This window comes from Eleginops maclovinus, chromosome 2 (genome assembly GCF_036324505.1).
Source record: "Eleginops maclovinus isolate JMC-PN-2008 ecotype Puerto Natales chromosome 2, JC_Emac_rtc_rv5, whole genome shotgun sequence".
In the NCBI taxonomy this organism is placed as follows: Eukaryota; Metazoa; Chordata; class Actinopteri; order Perciformes; family Eleginopidae; genus Eleginops; species Eleginops maclovinus.
The window spans coordinates 212448-229896 of record NC_086350.1 but is presented as its reverse complement, the minus strand read 5'-3'; the positions used below and the strand labels follow the sequence as shown (position 1 = coordinate 229896).

The 17449-nt window shown below is 45.3% G+C and overlaps 1 protein-coding gene across 1 annotated transcript in view; it reads left to right on the top strand.

Moving 5' to 3' along the window:
* Positions 1-11958: 11958 nt before the first annotated feature.
* lamb4 (laminin, beta 4) overlaps positions 11959-17449 on the top strand; it is a 45656-nt gene continuing 40165 nt past the window's right edge. Inside the window, 2 exon segments of the mRNA XM_063908661.1 lie at positions 11959-12043; positions 12242-12471. Coding sequence (XP_063764731.1) covers positions 12022-12043; positions 12242-12471 — 252 coding nt within the window. The 5' untranslated portion in view covers positions 11959-12021.

The following is a 17449-nucleotide window of genomic DNA, read 5'->3' as shown; positions in this document are numbered from 1 at the left end:
AAGAATTGTATTCATGTAATGAACACCTTTTGATTTCTTAACTAATACAAAAACACAACAAGTTCAGGGTCTCTTTCAAATGAAATGAAAGGTTGAACTTAAATAATACAGCATATGGCATTCTATTATAACACAAACAAAAAATGCTGTGAGCCGTCATCATATCGCCATGGGGCTTTTGGGGCGTGTATCGGAGCCTTGACCTGAATTTAAACATGAACTATTAAACTATTTCACATGAAAAATAAATGTTTTCTAAATGTCTGCATAAATATGTATTTGACCTGCGGGACTTCTGCTCCTGAACCTCTGCGCACAGCGTCTCCAAATCAGCGCTGTAGGAAGTCACTTTCATCTTTACGCAGGACTGTAAGCTGTCATCAGTGAGGCGTGAGCGGTGTTTGTTTTTAACAAAGTTCATGGTGGAAAATAGCTGCTCACATACATATGTGGACCCGAAGACGGACAGGACTCCAAACGCATATTTCTTCATGTTTATGTAGGTGTCGGGGAGGCTATTCCATGTTTCAAACACAAGTTTGTCCGGTCTTGGAAGGTTCTCAATATCACTCCATTTGTGATTTTGAGCAAGAGTGGCCTTCTGACGGGAAACATCTTCGAGATCATCTGTCAAGCGTTTGAACTTGGACACCCATATATCTTTGTCGGCTATGTCAGCCAGCTCCAGCTCAAGATCAGGTTGACTTACACCTGCAAATGCAGTCCCATTTAACAGGGTTGGATCGACGGTCAGGGGAGTGACCGGGAAGGACAATGTGTTTTTTTCCTCTCTGAACTCACAGAATCGTTTCCCGGTGTTCATATATCGACAGAACAGCGCTATTTGTTCAATGTCACTTTTGTCTTTGGACGCATCACAGGCGATTGAGTACGCTGTAGCTGAATTGATGTCTTTAATTTGCTGTTTTGTGATATTTTCTGCCATTTTTATGGTCCTGTCTTTGACAGTCTTCGCAGAGAGAGGCATCTCTCTGATTTTCTGCATAATTTGACTCTTGTTTCCAAAGTCCGCAAATAGGTGATCTGAAATCTTAATGAATGACTCTTTCATATATTCGCCATCTGTGAATGGCTTCCCACGCCTGACTATTTCCTGAGCGGCCACAAAACTTGCATAGGTAGTTGAATTTGTAGACTTCATCCATTTCTTGAATTGATTTTTCCTCAGATCAGCTTTCGGCTTCAGTTCCAAAACAGCTTGTTTTCTCTCTTCTCCCTCTGGATATTTTTCAGCAAAGGCAGTGTGATTTGGAAATGTCTTGCGACATTTGATCTTTTATTGTTGGCAAGTTTCTCACCACAAATTAGGCATACTGGTAAGCCACTCTCGTCTGAGGTAAATGCAAATGCGTCTGCCCAGGCATCATTCTTAGCTCTTCTTAGATTTCTCCATAGCCTACCTGGGGTTGAAAGTCTCATAGATGCACAGCGTTTGGGCGGGCTAATAGGCTTCCGAATAATAACAATAACATATTAATGCAAAAAAATAATTTGATTTTAATATTTCACGATCACAATAATGTTCAAATTTAGAACTACAATAAAAACGGACTAACAAAAATAAAATGCACTTCAAGCCGCACAGAGCCGCAGCATAAGGATGAAAGAGCTGCATGCGGCTTGCCGACCCCTGACCTAGGGCATCTTTAACGTATTTCAGATGTTGTTTTTCACTCTTCTTCCACCCAACCTTCCTCTGACCTCAGAGAGTATCTACCTTGGTATATCTCCAGATTTAATACAATACATTTCAGCGGGACAGTGAAGTGCTCTCAGGTACGTGTGTGGGCGATCAAGAAAAGAGAGCAACAGTTTACCGAGCAGGTGAAGAGAGACAGAACGACACAAGTAAAAGAGCAAGTACGAATATATTTATTGGTCCTTTTTTTAAGTCCCCTGGAATTGGGAGAAATAATTATTTACAGTTATTTAAATATTACTTTTTGATGGATATATGAGGCTCAAACTGAGGCGCCGGGCCGTGAGGGGGTCCTAACCCGTGGCAAGACTACAACACATGGCTACACTCCAAACTATGCCAAGTTTGAAGACTTTCCCTTGACTTCCATGCGGATCAGAAGGTACAGACGTGTATTTCCCAGCTGAAAGGGAACAGGGTCTAGGGTTAGGGTCCAGCTCTTTCAGATCGGGAGAAGAGTTTTTTTAAATGGACAATTTTAAACTTGAAGTTATCTCCTCTGGGATCTGTATGCCACCTGGCTGATTTCTTGGGACTGCAAATAAAAAAGTTCTATGTGTTCCGTCAGAACCTGGGGCCAGATTGATACCGGATTACGTTTAAGGGTTCCACTTGGAATTGGGCCAGTACAGAACTGCAGCCGCCCATACCGGCTCACTTCAGGAGGGTCCCTGTTGTAATGGTAAATATATACAGGCATGGTAGTCCACCAGTCCACTAGGTGGCATGGTTACATTGAGGTTGTTAGAAGAATAACAGTAGGCTATGCCATGCTATATGATGTGGTGACACGGAGTCACATTTCTGTTCAGCCCGGCGAGGCCAGGAGAGAAGACATTTGATGAGCTTGTTCAGCTGCTGAAAGATCATTTCAATCCCAAACCCAGTGAAATTGTACAGTGCTACAAATTTAACTCAAGGAATAAGAAGCTGCGAGAAACAGTCATGGAGTACGTAGCTGTGCTAAGGAAATTAGCGCCAGATTGTAACTATGGAGACAAGTTAACAGAAATGCTGCGTGACAGGCTGGTCTGTGGGATCGGGGAAGATCGCATACAGCGGCGGTTGTTGTTGTTGTACAGCCGAATTTGACCTTCGACCAGGGGCGGTTTGTGTGTTAGGGTGATTTGGGCGACGCACTACCAACGGGAAAAAGAGGGGTTGTGTTTCTAACACAGCAGCAGCCTAATCAGTGTTCTAGACCAGAGGTCTTCAACAGGGGGGTCGCGACCCCCAGGGGGTCCGCGGAGGTACTGCAGGGGGGTCGCGACCCCCAGGGGGTCCGCGGAGGTACTGCAGGGGGGTCGCGAAATCTTTGGTTGATTAGACAATTTTTTATATATATATTTTTTTTACAAACCGTTTTTTTCCCACAAATTGCAATGTCTTTAAATGCACAACACAAATCCAAAATATTATAGCGAACGGAAAAATGGAGGCAGATGTGCCAATCACGAGGCCGTGTGACACACGCCGGCTCATAGACATAATATTATGTCTATGCGCTGGCTCTGTCAGGTTCCCCGTGATTGGACGAGAGCCTATTCAGGCCCCAGTTTACTGAAGACCCAGACACAGGGAGGCACGCAGCGACATTATTGAGAAGACCATACATATAAAATGGATCGTTTTGTAACTCGAGCGAAAAAATCTACAAGCACAAGCGAGATACCATCCACCAGTGAACATGCAAGTGACGAGGCAGAACCTGCTGCGCCTGCAGATGTTGCAGCTAATAAGGGTAAGCGCAAAAGGGAGAAGACACGAAAATATTCAGATCATTATCTGAAGTTCGGGTTTACCTTTAAGGAGACAGATGGCATTGAGTTTCCAATGTGTGTCATTTGCTCTACTGTTCTTTCAAATGAATCTATGAAGCCATCAAAGCTGCAGCGTCACTTGGAGACAACACACAGCCACTTAAAAGACAAACCTGTTGAATACTTCCAAGCTAGCCTCAAATCCCTCCAAGGTCAACAGACATTGATCAGAAAATCAGCCAAAGTTGGGGAGCCACAACCTATCTTTGCGAAAGTGGATTTTCCTCACTGACTTACTTGAAAAACAAATACAGGTCAAGGCTGCAGCCTGAGGCTGATATGACCCTCTGCCTGACAACCTCCATCCGTCCAAGGCTGGATCAGCTGTGTGCTGCTCATCAGGGTCAGACATCTCACTGATGTGAGAGTACGTGTGCCATCCACAGATGGTTTGAGGATTCATTGTCCCATCTACATGCATGTTTAGTGTTAAAATCTCATAGCTCAGTGTTTGTTCATAAATGGCAGTGGTACGGCCACACTGCACCTTGCACTTGTTTAAAATAAAAACATGAATATATTAACCTGTGTATTATTTGAATAGCTTAGTATTGAATGTACAATAACAGTATCTATGTTTACACACTGCACTAGGCCCCGTTTAATATAAAACACAATTGTATGCCATATTAATAGTAGGGGGTCCCTGCTCCAACTCTCCATCAGTTTGGGGGTCCCTGGCCTGAAAAACGTTGAAGACCCCTGTTCTAGACCTTAGATCTGTCCAAAACGCCATTGTCCAATCAGACTAGAGTCGCGTTTCACATTCCCTCCCCTTTAGGTGCGATTTCAGTCAGGTTGAACATCACCCCAGGGGTCTCTCGTAGACTCTCATGTAATGCTTTTTTTTCAAATATCAGAGCTTTCAGTGCAGTCTCTCTGGGTTCTGGTGGGTTTGCCCTTACACGCTTTCGTCATATGTACCTGAGAAAAAAAGCGGGCAGCTTCTTCGATCAAGTCACGTACTACTCTCAAGAGGGCTGGCGTTCCTTTTAGTCTGAGTGCAAATCCAGATACATTGGCATTAAAACAAAAACCTCCAAGACCAGATTTAACCACTGAACAAGTTTCTACAAGGGGGGGGGGGACCTACAACCAACGGTCTTCTACAAATTGGTATGAGTGAAAAACCTTCTGCTACCCCTGCCTACGGTTTCACCCTGGAGGGGGCACGGCAGACAATGCTTGGAGGTGACTGGTGTCACAGATATGCAGCATCTCTCTGAGCACACACAGAAACATGAGCTGTGGAAGATCCACACGGGTAGCTGCTGGAGGTCTTTTGGGAGGGGGAACTTTGCCCCTCCACTGGATGAGGGATACAGGCTAGCTGCTCGTCGCCACAATGGTGAGGTGAGCCAGAACCGTCACGTCCTCAACCGGCTGTTCCAGTGTGTGAAATTCTGAGGGGTGTTTGAGCTGGCTTTGCGAGGCAAAGATGAAACTGAGGGCTCCACCAACCCTGGCATCTTTCTCGGACTGCTCGACTTCGTGGCTCAGTTAGATGAAGCTGTTGAAGAGCATCTGAAACAGGCTACGGTGTTCAGTCAGTAAATACCTGAATGCTGCCCCTGTCTTTATGTGGTTCTGAACATATCTGTTGGCCTGTTGATCAGTTTTACATCATTGGATTCATGTAAATAATGAATATAATAAGTAGAATCATTTCTTGGACCCACACCATTTCTGCTTCTAGAGGCTCCTGATGCAGCTTTCCTCCACAGCTGTTCAGCTGTCCCTTCTGGAGCGAGAGGGGACACATTTCTGTGAGCCATCTAGTGACACAAGACGGATTTCTGTCTGAGTTAATCATATAACAACAGATATGGTCGTTGTTAATGTGGGGTCAAAAAAATTTGAGCGTAGGACGAGCATCTGTGGAGGAACTCCATGCCTGAAGGGGGCAGAGATAGCTCACCCAGACACCCAACAGACAGGATGCAACCCATGTTTCTGGAGGGACCGATTTCACCTGGGCACCTCTAAACAAGCATGAGTATAACATGTTTGGAGTTAGCTTAGCGAGCCCTCTTTGCTCGGTCTCCACAGCCTACTGACACAGCTCATGTTCAACCACAGACGCAACTGGTATGGACTAAATGAAATACTTTGTTTGAAGTAAATCATTTGTTTCCTGTTTTCAATTTGTACCAGATAGATGAAATGAACCTTACGGCAGAGGTGCCATTTGTAGAAACACTGACAGTCAATGAAACTAAAAAGCAGTTTGACGCAGAGGATGTGGGGTAACAGTTCTGAACCACTCAGTGTACAAAACCTTATGGGGGGAGAGGTACCAGCCTTACAAACATGCAGAGTGAGACTCAGAAAATACACAGGACATAAGGGTAAATGTTTTGGGGGCAGCTATGGTAAAAGTGCAGCACAAAAAGACGGTAGAAATAATATTGGTGGTAGTTGTGCCAGGGACGGGCCCTAGTCTAGTTGGCAGAAACTGGATTAAGAAGCTAGGTTTACAGTGGAGACCTGAAAGTCAGATTCACCATGTCAGGGAAGAGACCTTAGAGGAGGTACTTTGGGAATATGAGGAGGTTTTCAAAGAGGAACTAGGTAACTTTAAAGGGCCCCCAGCTAAAGTATATGTGGACAAGGAAGCAACCCCCAGGTTTTTTAAAGCTAGACCAGTCCCATATGCAATGACAGGAAGGGTTGAGGCCGAACTGGACCGTCTCCTAGCCCAGGAGATAATTGAACCGGTAAAATATGCAGAGTAGGCAGCGCCTGTGGTACGGGTGTTAAAACCAGATGACTCAGCAAGGTTGTGCGGTGACTACAAACTGACTGTAAATCAAGTATCAAAACTGGCGCAGTATCCAATTCCCAGGATTGAGGACTTGTTGCCAGCCTGTCAGGTGGACAGAAATTCACAAAGCTAGATCTGAGTCATACATATCACCAAATCCCTTTGGATGAAGAAGCAAACAAAGATATGACCATAAATACACACAAGGGTTTATTCACATACAAAGTGTTACCTTTCATCTAGCCCAGTTATTTTTCAACGAACCATGGAGGGTCTGCTACAGGGCATCCCTAGAGTGGCAATATTCTTGGATGACATCCTGCTGACAGGGAAAGTTTGGCAAAGAGCATCTGCAGGCTCTTGTCCTTGTGCTGAAATGGCTACAGGAGGCTGGTTTCAGGCTCAAATAAACCAAGTGATCCTTCATGAGTGAGGAAGTGATGTTTCTAGGTCATAAGGTGGATGCAACAGGACTGCACCCAGTCCATGAGAAGGTGCAAGCAATCAAAGAGGCCCCCACTCCTTCAAATGTGACAGAGCTCAAAGCATATCTAGGACGGTTAAATTATTATAACAAGTTCTTGCACAATCTGTCAACCACCCTTGCTCCAATGCACAAACTGCTACAAAAAGACACAAAGTGGCAGTGGGAAGAGGCACAACAGATGGCGTTTGAAAAGTCAAGAGACATGATGCAGTCAGCTGAAGTGTTGGTACATTATGACCCAGAGAAGGACATTGTGCTATCATGTGACGCATCACCATATGGGTTAGGTGTAGTGCTCTCACATCGCATGCCAGATGGGACTGAAAGACCCATTGGATTTACAGCACGGACACTAAATGCTGCAGAAAAAAACTACTCCCAACTTCAAAAGGAAGGAGTGCTAGTGATTTTTGGAATAAAATGCTTCCACAAGTACATTTATGGACGGAGGTTCACTACAGTGACGGATCACAAGCCCCTGTTGTCACTTTTCAGTGAGATGCGAGCAGTACCACAAATGGCATCACCGAGGATCAAACCTTGGGCCGTGACCTTGAGAGCCTATGAATACACCATAGTGTACAAAAAAGGAAAGTACCACAACAATGCAGACGCACTGAGACGCCTGCCCCTACCAGAGAATCCTGACCTGGAGACGCCAGAAGAGAGGGTTCTCATGCTAGAGAGTTCTGATATCACACTTATGACTAGGGTTGGGCACCGAAACGCGGTGCCAATAGGGCACCGGTTCCGACATAAACGGTAGTAATGAGACCGGATAAGAACGAACACTTCAGTGCCAGACTTCTTTTTTATACTGCCCCCTGGTGTTCCGGCGTCAACTTGAGGTTGTTGAACCTGACGTCAGTGCCGCTACTCAGCACGCTTGTTGATCAGAACTGAGTGAGAGGATCAATAAAGAGGCCGAAAGTAAAACGCTCCAAGGTTCGGCTTCATTTCACATCTAAGGATGCAGATTCTGCGACATGCAACACATGTCTTAAGCAATAGCATGCAAGGGAGGTATCACTTCTCATTGAATGAAACATCTGACGGTGCATGGAGTTTATTTAAAAGCCGATCAACGCACCGTGTTTGATCAATTACGTGACGAAAGGCCAAGCACTTCAACGGCAGCAGCCAGTGTCGGACTAATGGCAGAGAGTCCCAGCCTCTCTATATTGGTGTATTTATTACTATATGTTACTTGTATTTATATTGTTTAAAGGTTTAAGTTAATACTGTGTTCAATTTGGCCCTGGGAATAAAAGGGTATTGTTTTTTGACAACGTGTGTGCGTTTTCGTTTTTTTAAGTACCGGTTTGAGAACCGTTTCGGCACCGGAACCGTTTCAAAAATACCGAGTAGGCACCGGTATCGGATAAAACCCAACCAATACCCAACCCTACTTGTGACTGCTGACGAAGTGAGAGTATGGATAGACAAGGATCCAGTATTCTCATATGTGCTGGAAATGGTATACAGAGGCTGGTCATCAGAATGAAAGGAGTTTGGCCCCTATGCAGTGAGGAAACATGAAGTCAGTATCCAAAATGGGTGTGTGTTGTGGGGCGTAAGAGTTATTGTGCCAAAGCCAGGCCAAGAAAGTGTTTTGAGAGAGCTTCATCAGTGCCACCTGGGAGTGTACAGAATGAAAGTAGTGGCTAGGAGGTGTGTATGGTGGCCAAAGCTCGACAAGGATGTGGAGGATACTGTCAAGTCCTGTACAATGTCAAGCGCGCCGAAATGTTCCGGCACCAGCTCCATTACACCCCTGGGATTGGCCTGACAAGCCCTGGAGTCATAGTCATGTGGATTATGCCGGACCATTCATGGGGAAGATGTTTTTTGTGCTCATCGATTGCACACTCAAAATGAATGGATGTGGTTCCACTAAATTCTGCCACTTCAGTCACTACAATTGAGTGCCTGTGTACCATTTTCAGTAACCATGGCCTGCCTGAATTGTTGGTGTCTGATAATGGCACTTGTTTCATCAGCACAGAGTTCAAAGATTTTCAAAAAAAATGGTATCCTGATCAGAATCAGGATCAGGGCTCTGTGGGCACAGTTGTGTTTTTAGTCTTCAGAGATTCCTTATGTTATAAAGTCCATCCCCCATCTCCCCTCTCTCTTTCCACCCCCACAATTTCTTCTCTCTCTGTCTCTCTCTCTCTCTCTCTCTTTCTCTCTCTCTCTCTCTCTCTCTCTCTCTCTCTCTCTCTCTCTCTCTCCCCCCCTGCTTTTCCCCCCTGTCTCCCATTCAGCCTGCCTGCCTCGGGCTACCTGTAACTCAGGTGTGCTGTTACCTGCCCAGATGCGTTCGTTCTTCCAGAGGAGCAGGTAGGATCACTTCTACTCTTTGTTCAGTATGTTTTATAAGCAGCAGCTCAGCTCTGACTGGAGGAGCTGCTAGAGGTCTCAGACAAAAATCTCTTTAAAGTAACTAACGTGTTCCAGTGGAGGAGCCGGGGTTCTTCGGCCTGATTGGAGGGCCCTGTCCTCTGGAGCTGTGTGTAGTCAGTAGGGTCTAACCCCTGAGGTCTGGCTGTCTTTATGTCCGGATTGTTCCTGGTACAGCTGTCAGCGTGCATGACTGTTTGACACCCGGTTCTCCATGGATGTCTGCTCTCCAAATGAAACCAGTGACTGAGAGGAGGTATGCAAGCTGATTTATCTGACGGTAGTCTGATTCTGAAATGTGATTTTGTGGGTCTTCGGTCACTGAGATCTCAAACAAACGGGACCCTTCAGAACCATAAGATCAGTAGAGATCTGTGGAACAGATGGTTTAAGGTTCCCTCCTCTGGGTTATAGAGTTCCACACTTCCCGAGGAGCTTCAGCAGTCAGTGTCAACAGTTTCATGTGTTTCGATCAAAAGCTAAACTGACATTTCATATTTCACTAACTCAAATATGCAGCTAAACACAACCTGAATATGTGAGGGATCTGTGTACAGAACATGTGTACAGAACATGTGTTCTCTGGTAGATCTGTGTACAGAACATGTGTTCTCTGGTAGATCTGTGTACAGAACATGTGTTCTCTGGTAGATCTGTGTACAGAACATGTGTTCTCTGGTAGATCTGTGTACAGAACATGTGTTCTCTGGTAGATCTGTGTACAGAACATGTGTTCTCTGGTAGATCTGTGTACAGAACATGTGTTCTCTGGTAGATCTGTGTACAGAACATGTGTTCTCTGGTAGATCTGTGTACAGAACATGTGTTCTCTGGTAGATCTGTGTACAGAACATGTGTTCTCTGGTAGATCTGTGTACAGAACATGTGTACAGAACATGTGTTCTCTGGTAGATCTGTGTACAGAACATGTGTTCTCTGGTAGATCTGTGTACAGAACATGTGTTCTCTGGTAGATCTGTGTACAGAACATGTGTTCTCTGGTAGATCTGTGTACAGAACATGTGTTCTCTGGTAGATCTGTGTACAGAACATGTGTTCTCTGGTAGATCTGTGTACAGAACATGTGTTCTCTGGTAGATGGATCTTGTTGTCACAGCTGGAGTTTTGAAAATACATAACTGGAAACAGACAGAACCAACAATACAGATAATAGAAGAGATATCATCACGTTGATAATCTGTGTGAGGGCAGGTGCGCTTCCACAGGCCCTGTTTTTTAACATTTTTTGATATTCTTTGGGGGCTTTTTGCCTTTAATCGAATAGGAGAGTGACAGGAAAGTGGGAGAGAGAATCGGGATGGGATCCGGGAAGGACCACGGGTCGGGAATCGAACCCAGGTCGCCGGCGTACAGTGCAGGTGCCCCAGCCAGTTGTGCCACGGCCGGGGCCAACACAGGCCCTGTTTTAGGGTTAGAGTTAGGGTTAGCCCTCACCTGTTCACCTGTCCTAACTACAGTCACATGAGTTCCTCAGAGCAGACGGCTCCTCCCAAGGCTGACTGCTTAACGCAGACGGCTCCTCCTGAGGCTGCTCTCAGACTCAGAAAGCGTTCGTGTCTTCAGAGGTTGTTAACGTCAGTTTGTTCTGAGAGTCAAGTACAAACAGAGTTCAGTAAATCCCAGCATTACAGGAACATTCCCGCTGAAGTTCATAAGTCCCTCCAGGGTGACTTGGGGGGGGGGGCTGAGTCTCCCACAGAAACATCTCTTAATCCTGCTCCTACGTACATGTAGAACAGGGGGGTCCAAACTAAGGGCTGGGGGCCAACTGTGAACCCCTGAACCACTGCTTCTCTTATATTGTACTTCTTAGATATCATGTAAAGGTTGTGACTGAGTAGTATTCATGAGTTAATGAAAACAACTCTTTGATTTATGAAGTTTGAATGACTTTGTATCCTGCAGGGTAGCTTGTGAATTTACTCCAGACTGGTTTTTCAGAATAATATCTCTGATCTGTTTTATAATGACTGATCATTAAAGTGTTCTCACAGCTGGTAAAGGTGCAGCTAGTTTTAATGGCTTTATATACTGCATCCTTCAAATCTGCCTAGCAACTCAAGGTTGTAGTGGAGTAAAAGTACACAGTAGCATAAAACATTCAAGTAAAGTACCTCAGTACAGTACTTGACTAAATGTACTTTGTTACCTCCCATCTCTGTCCCGTACTCTCCTCTAACCTGGAGTTCAGGAGAGGTTCAGTTGGAGTGTGGACTCTGAAGACCCTCTGATCTCAGTCTGAACACACAGATTAACAGCTCACTGCAACTGGATCAGAGAATAAAGACCCTCCCATCCCCCCCACTGCCAAAAATAAATGTTACTGTGGTGAAGTCACCGGACGGGCTGGGTTTGCATGGGACTACCTTTATCGAGTCGCAAAAAAAGGAGCAGAAGCCAGAGCTAAAGGTGATCATTTTCTCTCTAAACCTTCAGCAGAGTCCATCAGAGTCCGGCAGAGTCTGGCAGAGTCCATCAGAGTCCGGCAGAGTCTGGCAGAGTCCATCAGAGTCCGGCAGAGTCTGGGAGAGTTCATCAGAGTCCGGCAGAGTCTGGCAGAGTCCATCAGAGTCCGGCAGAGTCTGGGAGAGTTCATCAGAGTCCGGCAGAGTCTGGGAGAGCTCATCAGAGACTGGCAGAGTCTATCAGAGTCTGGCAGAATCCATCAGAGTTCATCAGAGTCGATCAGAGTCTTGCAGAGTCCAGCAGAGTCTGGGAGAGTCCAGCAAAGACAGTCCATCAGTCTGGCAGAGCATAGCAGAGACCATCAGAGTCCATCATAGTCCGGCAGGTGTCTCAGCTCAACATGTTCCTGGTCTTCTTTGTAGGTGAGTTCGACTTTTTCACTGTCACAGTGTCATCACTCTAACTCGAGGGAAGGAAGTGAGAAAGGATTCGATAAAGAAAATGAAGGAAGAAAGGAAGTGAGAATGGATGAAGAAACAGGCCCCGTCTTTTCTACGAACTGGAATACTTGTTGATTTGGTCCCCAGAGCACATTCACTTTATAATCTCTTCTCTTTAAGTCTTTTTCCCAGTAGCTCGGCTCCAGGATTTCCAGCAATTCCAGGATCTCCATGACCCGCAGAACCTCCAGTATCTCCATGACCTCCAGGACACTGGGGACCATTGTACTGGTGCCTCCTGTAACCCCCCGCTAGGTGATCTGATGGTAGGTCGAGCAGCTCAGCTGTCGGCCTCCTCAACATGTGGTCAACAGGGCCCGCAGAACTACTGCATCATCGGATACCTGGAGGTCAGAGGGGGGGGCGGGGCTCTCTGTGTGATTGATGTGTTTCTGGCTCTCTGTGTGATTGATGTGTTTCTGGCTCTCTATGATTGATGTGTTTCTGGCTCTGTGATTGATGTGTTTCTGGCTCTCTGTGTGATTGATGTGTTTCTGGCTCTCTCTGTGATTGATGTGTGTCTGGCTGTCTGTGATTGATGTGTGTCTGGCTCTCTCGGTGATTGATGTGTTTCTGGCTCTCTGTGTGATTGATGTGTTTCTGGCTCTCTGTGATTGATGTGTTTCTGGCACTCTGTGTGATTGATGTGTTTCTGGCACTCTGTGATTGATATGTTTCTGGCTTTCTGTGATTGATGTGCTTCTGGCTCTCTTTGATTGATGTGTTTCTGGCACTCTGTGATTGATGTGTTTCTGGCACTCTGTGATTGATGTGTTTCTGGCTCTCTCTGTGATTGATGTGTGTGTGGCTCTCTGTGTGATTGATGTATTTATGGCTCTATGATTGATGTGTTTCTGGCTCTGTGTGTGATTGATGTATTTATGGCTCTGTGATTGATGTGTTTCTGGCTCTCTCTGGATTGATGTGTGTCTGGCTGTCTGTGATTGATGTGTGTCTGGCTCTCTCGGTGATTGATGTGTTTCTGGCTCTCTGTGTGATTGATGTGTTTCTGGCTCTCTGTGATTGATGTGTTTCTGGCACTCTGTGATTGATATGTTTCTGGCTCTCTGTGTGATTGATGTGTTTCTGGCTCTCTGTGATTGATGTGTTTCTGGAACTCTGTGATTGATGTGTTTCTGGCTCTCTGTGATTTATGTGTTTCTGGCTCTCTCTGTTGATTGATATGTTTCTGGCTTTCTGTGATTGATGTGTTTCTGGCTCTCTGTGTGATTGATGTGTTTCTGGCTCTCTGTGATTGATGTGTTTCTGGCACTCTGTGATTGATGTGTTTCTGGCTCTCTGTGATTGATGTGTTTCTGGCACTCTGTGATTGATATGTTTCTGGCTTTCTGTGATTGATGTGTTTCTGGCTCTCTGTGATTGATGTGTTTCTGGCACTCTGTGAGTGATGTGTTTCTGGCTCTCTCTGTGATTGATGTGTGTGTGGCTCTCTCTGTGATTGATGTGTTTCTGGCTCTCTGTGTGATTGATGTGTTTCTGGCTCTCTGTGATTGATGTGCTTCTGGCTCTCTGTGATTGATGTGTTTCTGGCACTCTGTGATTGATATGTTTCTGGCTTTCTGTGATTGATGTGCTTCTGGCTCTCTGTGATTGATGTGTGTCTGGCTGTCTCTGTGATTGATGTGTTTCTGGCTCTCTGTGATTGATGTGTTTCTGACTCTCTGTGTGATTGATGTGTTTCTGGCTCTCTGTGATTGATGTGTTTCTGGCTCGCTCTGTGATTGATGTGTTTCTGGCTCTCTGTGTTTCTGGCTCCCTGTGTGATTGATGTGTTTCTGTCTTTCTGTGATTGATGTGTGTCTGGCTCGCTCTGTGATTGATGTGTTTCTGGCTCTCTGTGATTGATGTGTGTCTGGCTGTCTCTGTGATTGATGTGCTTCTGGCTCTCTGTGATTGATGTGTTTCTGGCACTCTGTGATTGATATGTTTCTGGCTTTCTGTGATTGATGTGCTTCTGGCTCTCTGTGATTGATGTGTTTCTGGCACTCTGTGATTGATGTGTTTCTGGCTCTCTCTGTGATTGATGTGTGTCTGGCTCTCTCTGTGATTGATGTGTGTGTGGCTCTCTCTGTGATTGATGTGTTTCTGGCTCTCTGTGTGATTGATGTGTTTCTGGCTCTCTGTGATTGATGTGCTTCTGGCTCTCTGTGATTGATGTGTTTCTGGCACTCTGTGATTGATATGTTTCTGGCTTTCTGTGATTGATGTGCTTCTGGCTCTCTGTGATTGATGTGTGTCTGGCTGTCTCTGTGATTGATATGTTTCTGGCTTTCTGTGATTGATGTGCTTCTGGCTCTCTGTGATTGATGTGTGTCTGGCTGTCTCTGTGATTGATGTGTTCTGGCTCTCTGTGATTGATGTGTTTCTGACTCTCTCTGTGATTGATGTGTTTCTGGCTCTCTGTGATTGATGTGTTTCTGGCTCGCTCTGTGATTGATGTGTTTCTGGCTCTCTGTGTTTCTGGCTCCCTGTGTGATTGATTGTTTCTGTCTTTCTGTGATTGATGTGTGTCTGGCTCGCTCTGTGATTGATGTGTTGCTTCATCGTCTGCTGGATTGCAGAGTGATCTATCAGTCCTGATAGTGAGTGTGTCTAGCTCTAATATGTTTTCCTGGCTCTCTTTGTGTTGAGTGTTCTTGCTCACTTGATTGACAGTGTTCTATCTCTCTGTGATTGATGTATGTGAGAATGTTCTGACTACAAATAGTGATAGATAGGGGTTCTGGAATCTGGATGATGTGTTACTGGCCCGTCTTTTGATGCGTATCTGGCACTACTGTGTTGATGTGTGTCTGAGCCTCTCCTGATTGATGTCTTCTGCTCTCTGTGATTGTTTGTTTCGAGCTCGGCTCAGTGATTGCAATAGTTTTCTGGCTCACAGTGATTTGACTGGACTGTGGCTCTCTGTTATTGATGTGCTCTGTCCCCTGTGATTGATGGTGGTCGCTCTAGCTTGATGTCTAATGTGGCTCATCTGTGGGATGATTGCTTTCTGGCTCTCTGTGATTGATGGTGGCGGCTCTCTTGTGATTGATGTATTCTGCCTCTCTGTGATTGATGTGTTCTGCCTCTCTCTGTGATTGATGTGTTTCTGGCTCTCTGTGGTTGGATGTGTTTCTGGCTCTCTCTGTGATTGATGTACTTCTGGCTATCTGTGGTTGATGTGTTTCTTGCTCGTCTGTGAGATTGATGTGTGTCTGGACTCTGTCTCTGATAGATGTGTTTCTGGCTCTTTGTGATTGATGTGTTTCTGGCTCTCTTTGTTGATTGTGTTCTTGGCTCTCTGTGATTGATGTGTTTCTGGCTCACTGTGTGATTGATGTGTTTCTGGCTCTCTGTGTGATTGATGTGTTTCTGGCTCTCTGTGATTGATGTGTTTCTGGCTCTCTCTGTGATTGATGTGTTTCTGGCTCTCGTCTGATTTCTGGCACTCTTCTGTGATTGATGTGTTTCTAGCTGTCTGTGTGATTGATGTGTGTCTGACTCTCTCTGTGATTGATGTGCTTCTGGCTCTCTGTGATTGATGTGTGTCTGGCTCTCTGTGATTGATGTGTTTCTGGCTCTCTCTGTGATTGATGTGTTTCTGGCTCTTCTGTGATTGATGTGCTTTCTGGCTCTCTGTGATTGATGTGTTTTCTGGCTCTCTGTGATGATGTGTTCTGCTCTCTCTGTGATTGATGTGTTTCTGGCTCTCTGTGATTGATGTGTTTCTGGCTCTCTGTGATTGATGGTTTCTGGCTCTCTGTGATTGATGTGTTTCTGGCTCTCTGTGATTGATATGTTTCTGCTTCTGTGATTGATGTGTTCTTCTGGCTCTCTGTGTGATTGATGTGTTCTGGCTCTCTGTGATTGATGTGTTTCTGGCTCTCTGGTGATTGATGTGTTTCTGGCTCTCTGTGATTGATGTGTTTCTGCACTCTGTGATTGATGTGTTTCTGGCTCTCTGTGATTGATGTGTTTCTGGCTCTCTGTGATTGATGTGTTTCTGGCACTCTGTGATTGATGTGTTTCTGGCTCTCTCTGTGATTGATGTGTGTGTGGCTCTCTCTGTGATTGATGTGTTTCTGGCTCTCTGTGTGATTGATGTGTTTCTGGCTCTCTGTGATTGATGTGCTTCTGGCTCTCTGTGATTGATGTGTTTCTGGCACTCTGTGATGATATGTTTCTGGCTTTCTGTGATTGATGTGCTTCTGGCTCTCTGTGATTGATGTGTGTCTGGCTGTCTCTGTGATTGATGTGTTTCTGGCTCTCTGTGATTGATGTGTTTCTGACTCTCTGTGTGATTGATGTGTTTTCTGGCTCTCTGTGATTGATGTGTTTCTGGCTCGCTCTGTGATTGATGTGTTTCTGGCTCTCTGTGTTTCTGGCTCCCTGTGTGATTGATGTGTTTCTGTCTTTCTGTGATTGATGTGTGTCTGGCTCGCTCTGTGATTGATGTGTTTCTGGCTCTCTGTGATTGATGTGTGTCTGGCTGTCTCTGTGATTGATGTGCTTCTGGCTCTCTGTGATTGATGTGTTTCTGGCACTCTGTGATTGATATGTTTCTGGCTTTCTGTGATTGATGTGCTTCTGGCTCTCTGTGAATGATGTGTTTCTGGCACTCTGTGATTGATGTGTTTCTGGCTCTCTCTGTGATTGATGTGTGTCTGGCTCTCTCTGTGATTGATGTGTGTGTGGCTCTCTCTGTGATTGATGTGTTTCTGGCTCTCTGTGTGATTGATGTGTTTCTGGCTCTCTGTGATTGATGTGCTTCTGGCTCTCTGTGATTGATGTGTTTCTGGCACTCTGTGATTGATATGTTTCTGGCTTTCTGTGATTGATGTGCTTCTGGCTCTCTGTGATTGATGTGTGTCTGGCTGTCTCTGTGATTGATATGTTTCTGGCTTTCTGTGATTGATGTGCTTCTGGCTCTCTGTGATTGATGTGTGTCTGGCTGTCTCTGTGATTGATGTGTTTCTGGCTCTCTGTGATTGATGTGTTTCTGACTCTCTCTGTGATTGATGTGTTTCTGGCTCTCTGTGATTGATGTGTTTCTGGCTCGCTCTGTGATTGATGTGTTTCTGGCTCTCTGTGTTTCTGGCTCCCTGTGTGATTGATGTGTTTCTGTCTTTCTGTGATTGATGTGGTGTCTGGCTCGCTCTGTGATTGATGTGTTTCTGGCTCTCTGTGATTGATGTGTGTCTGACTCTCTCTGTGATTGATGTACTTCTGGCTCTCTGTGTGATTGATGTGTTTCTTAATCTCTCTGTGATTGATGTGTTTCTGGCTCTCTGTGATTGATGTGTTTCTGGCTCTCTGTGTGATTGA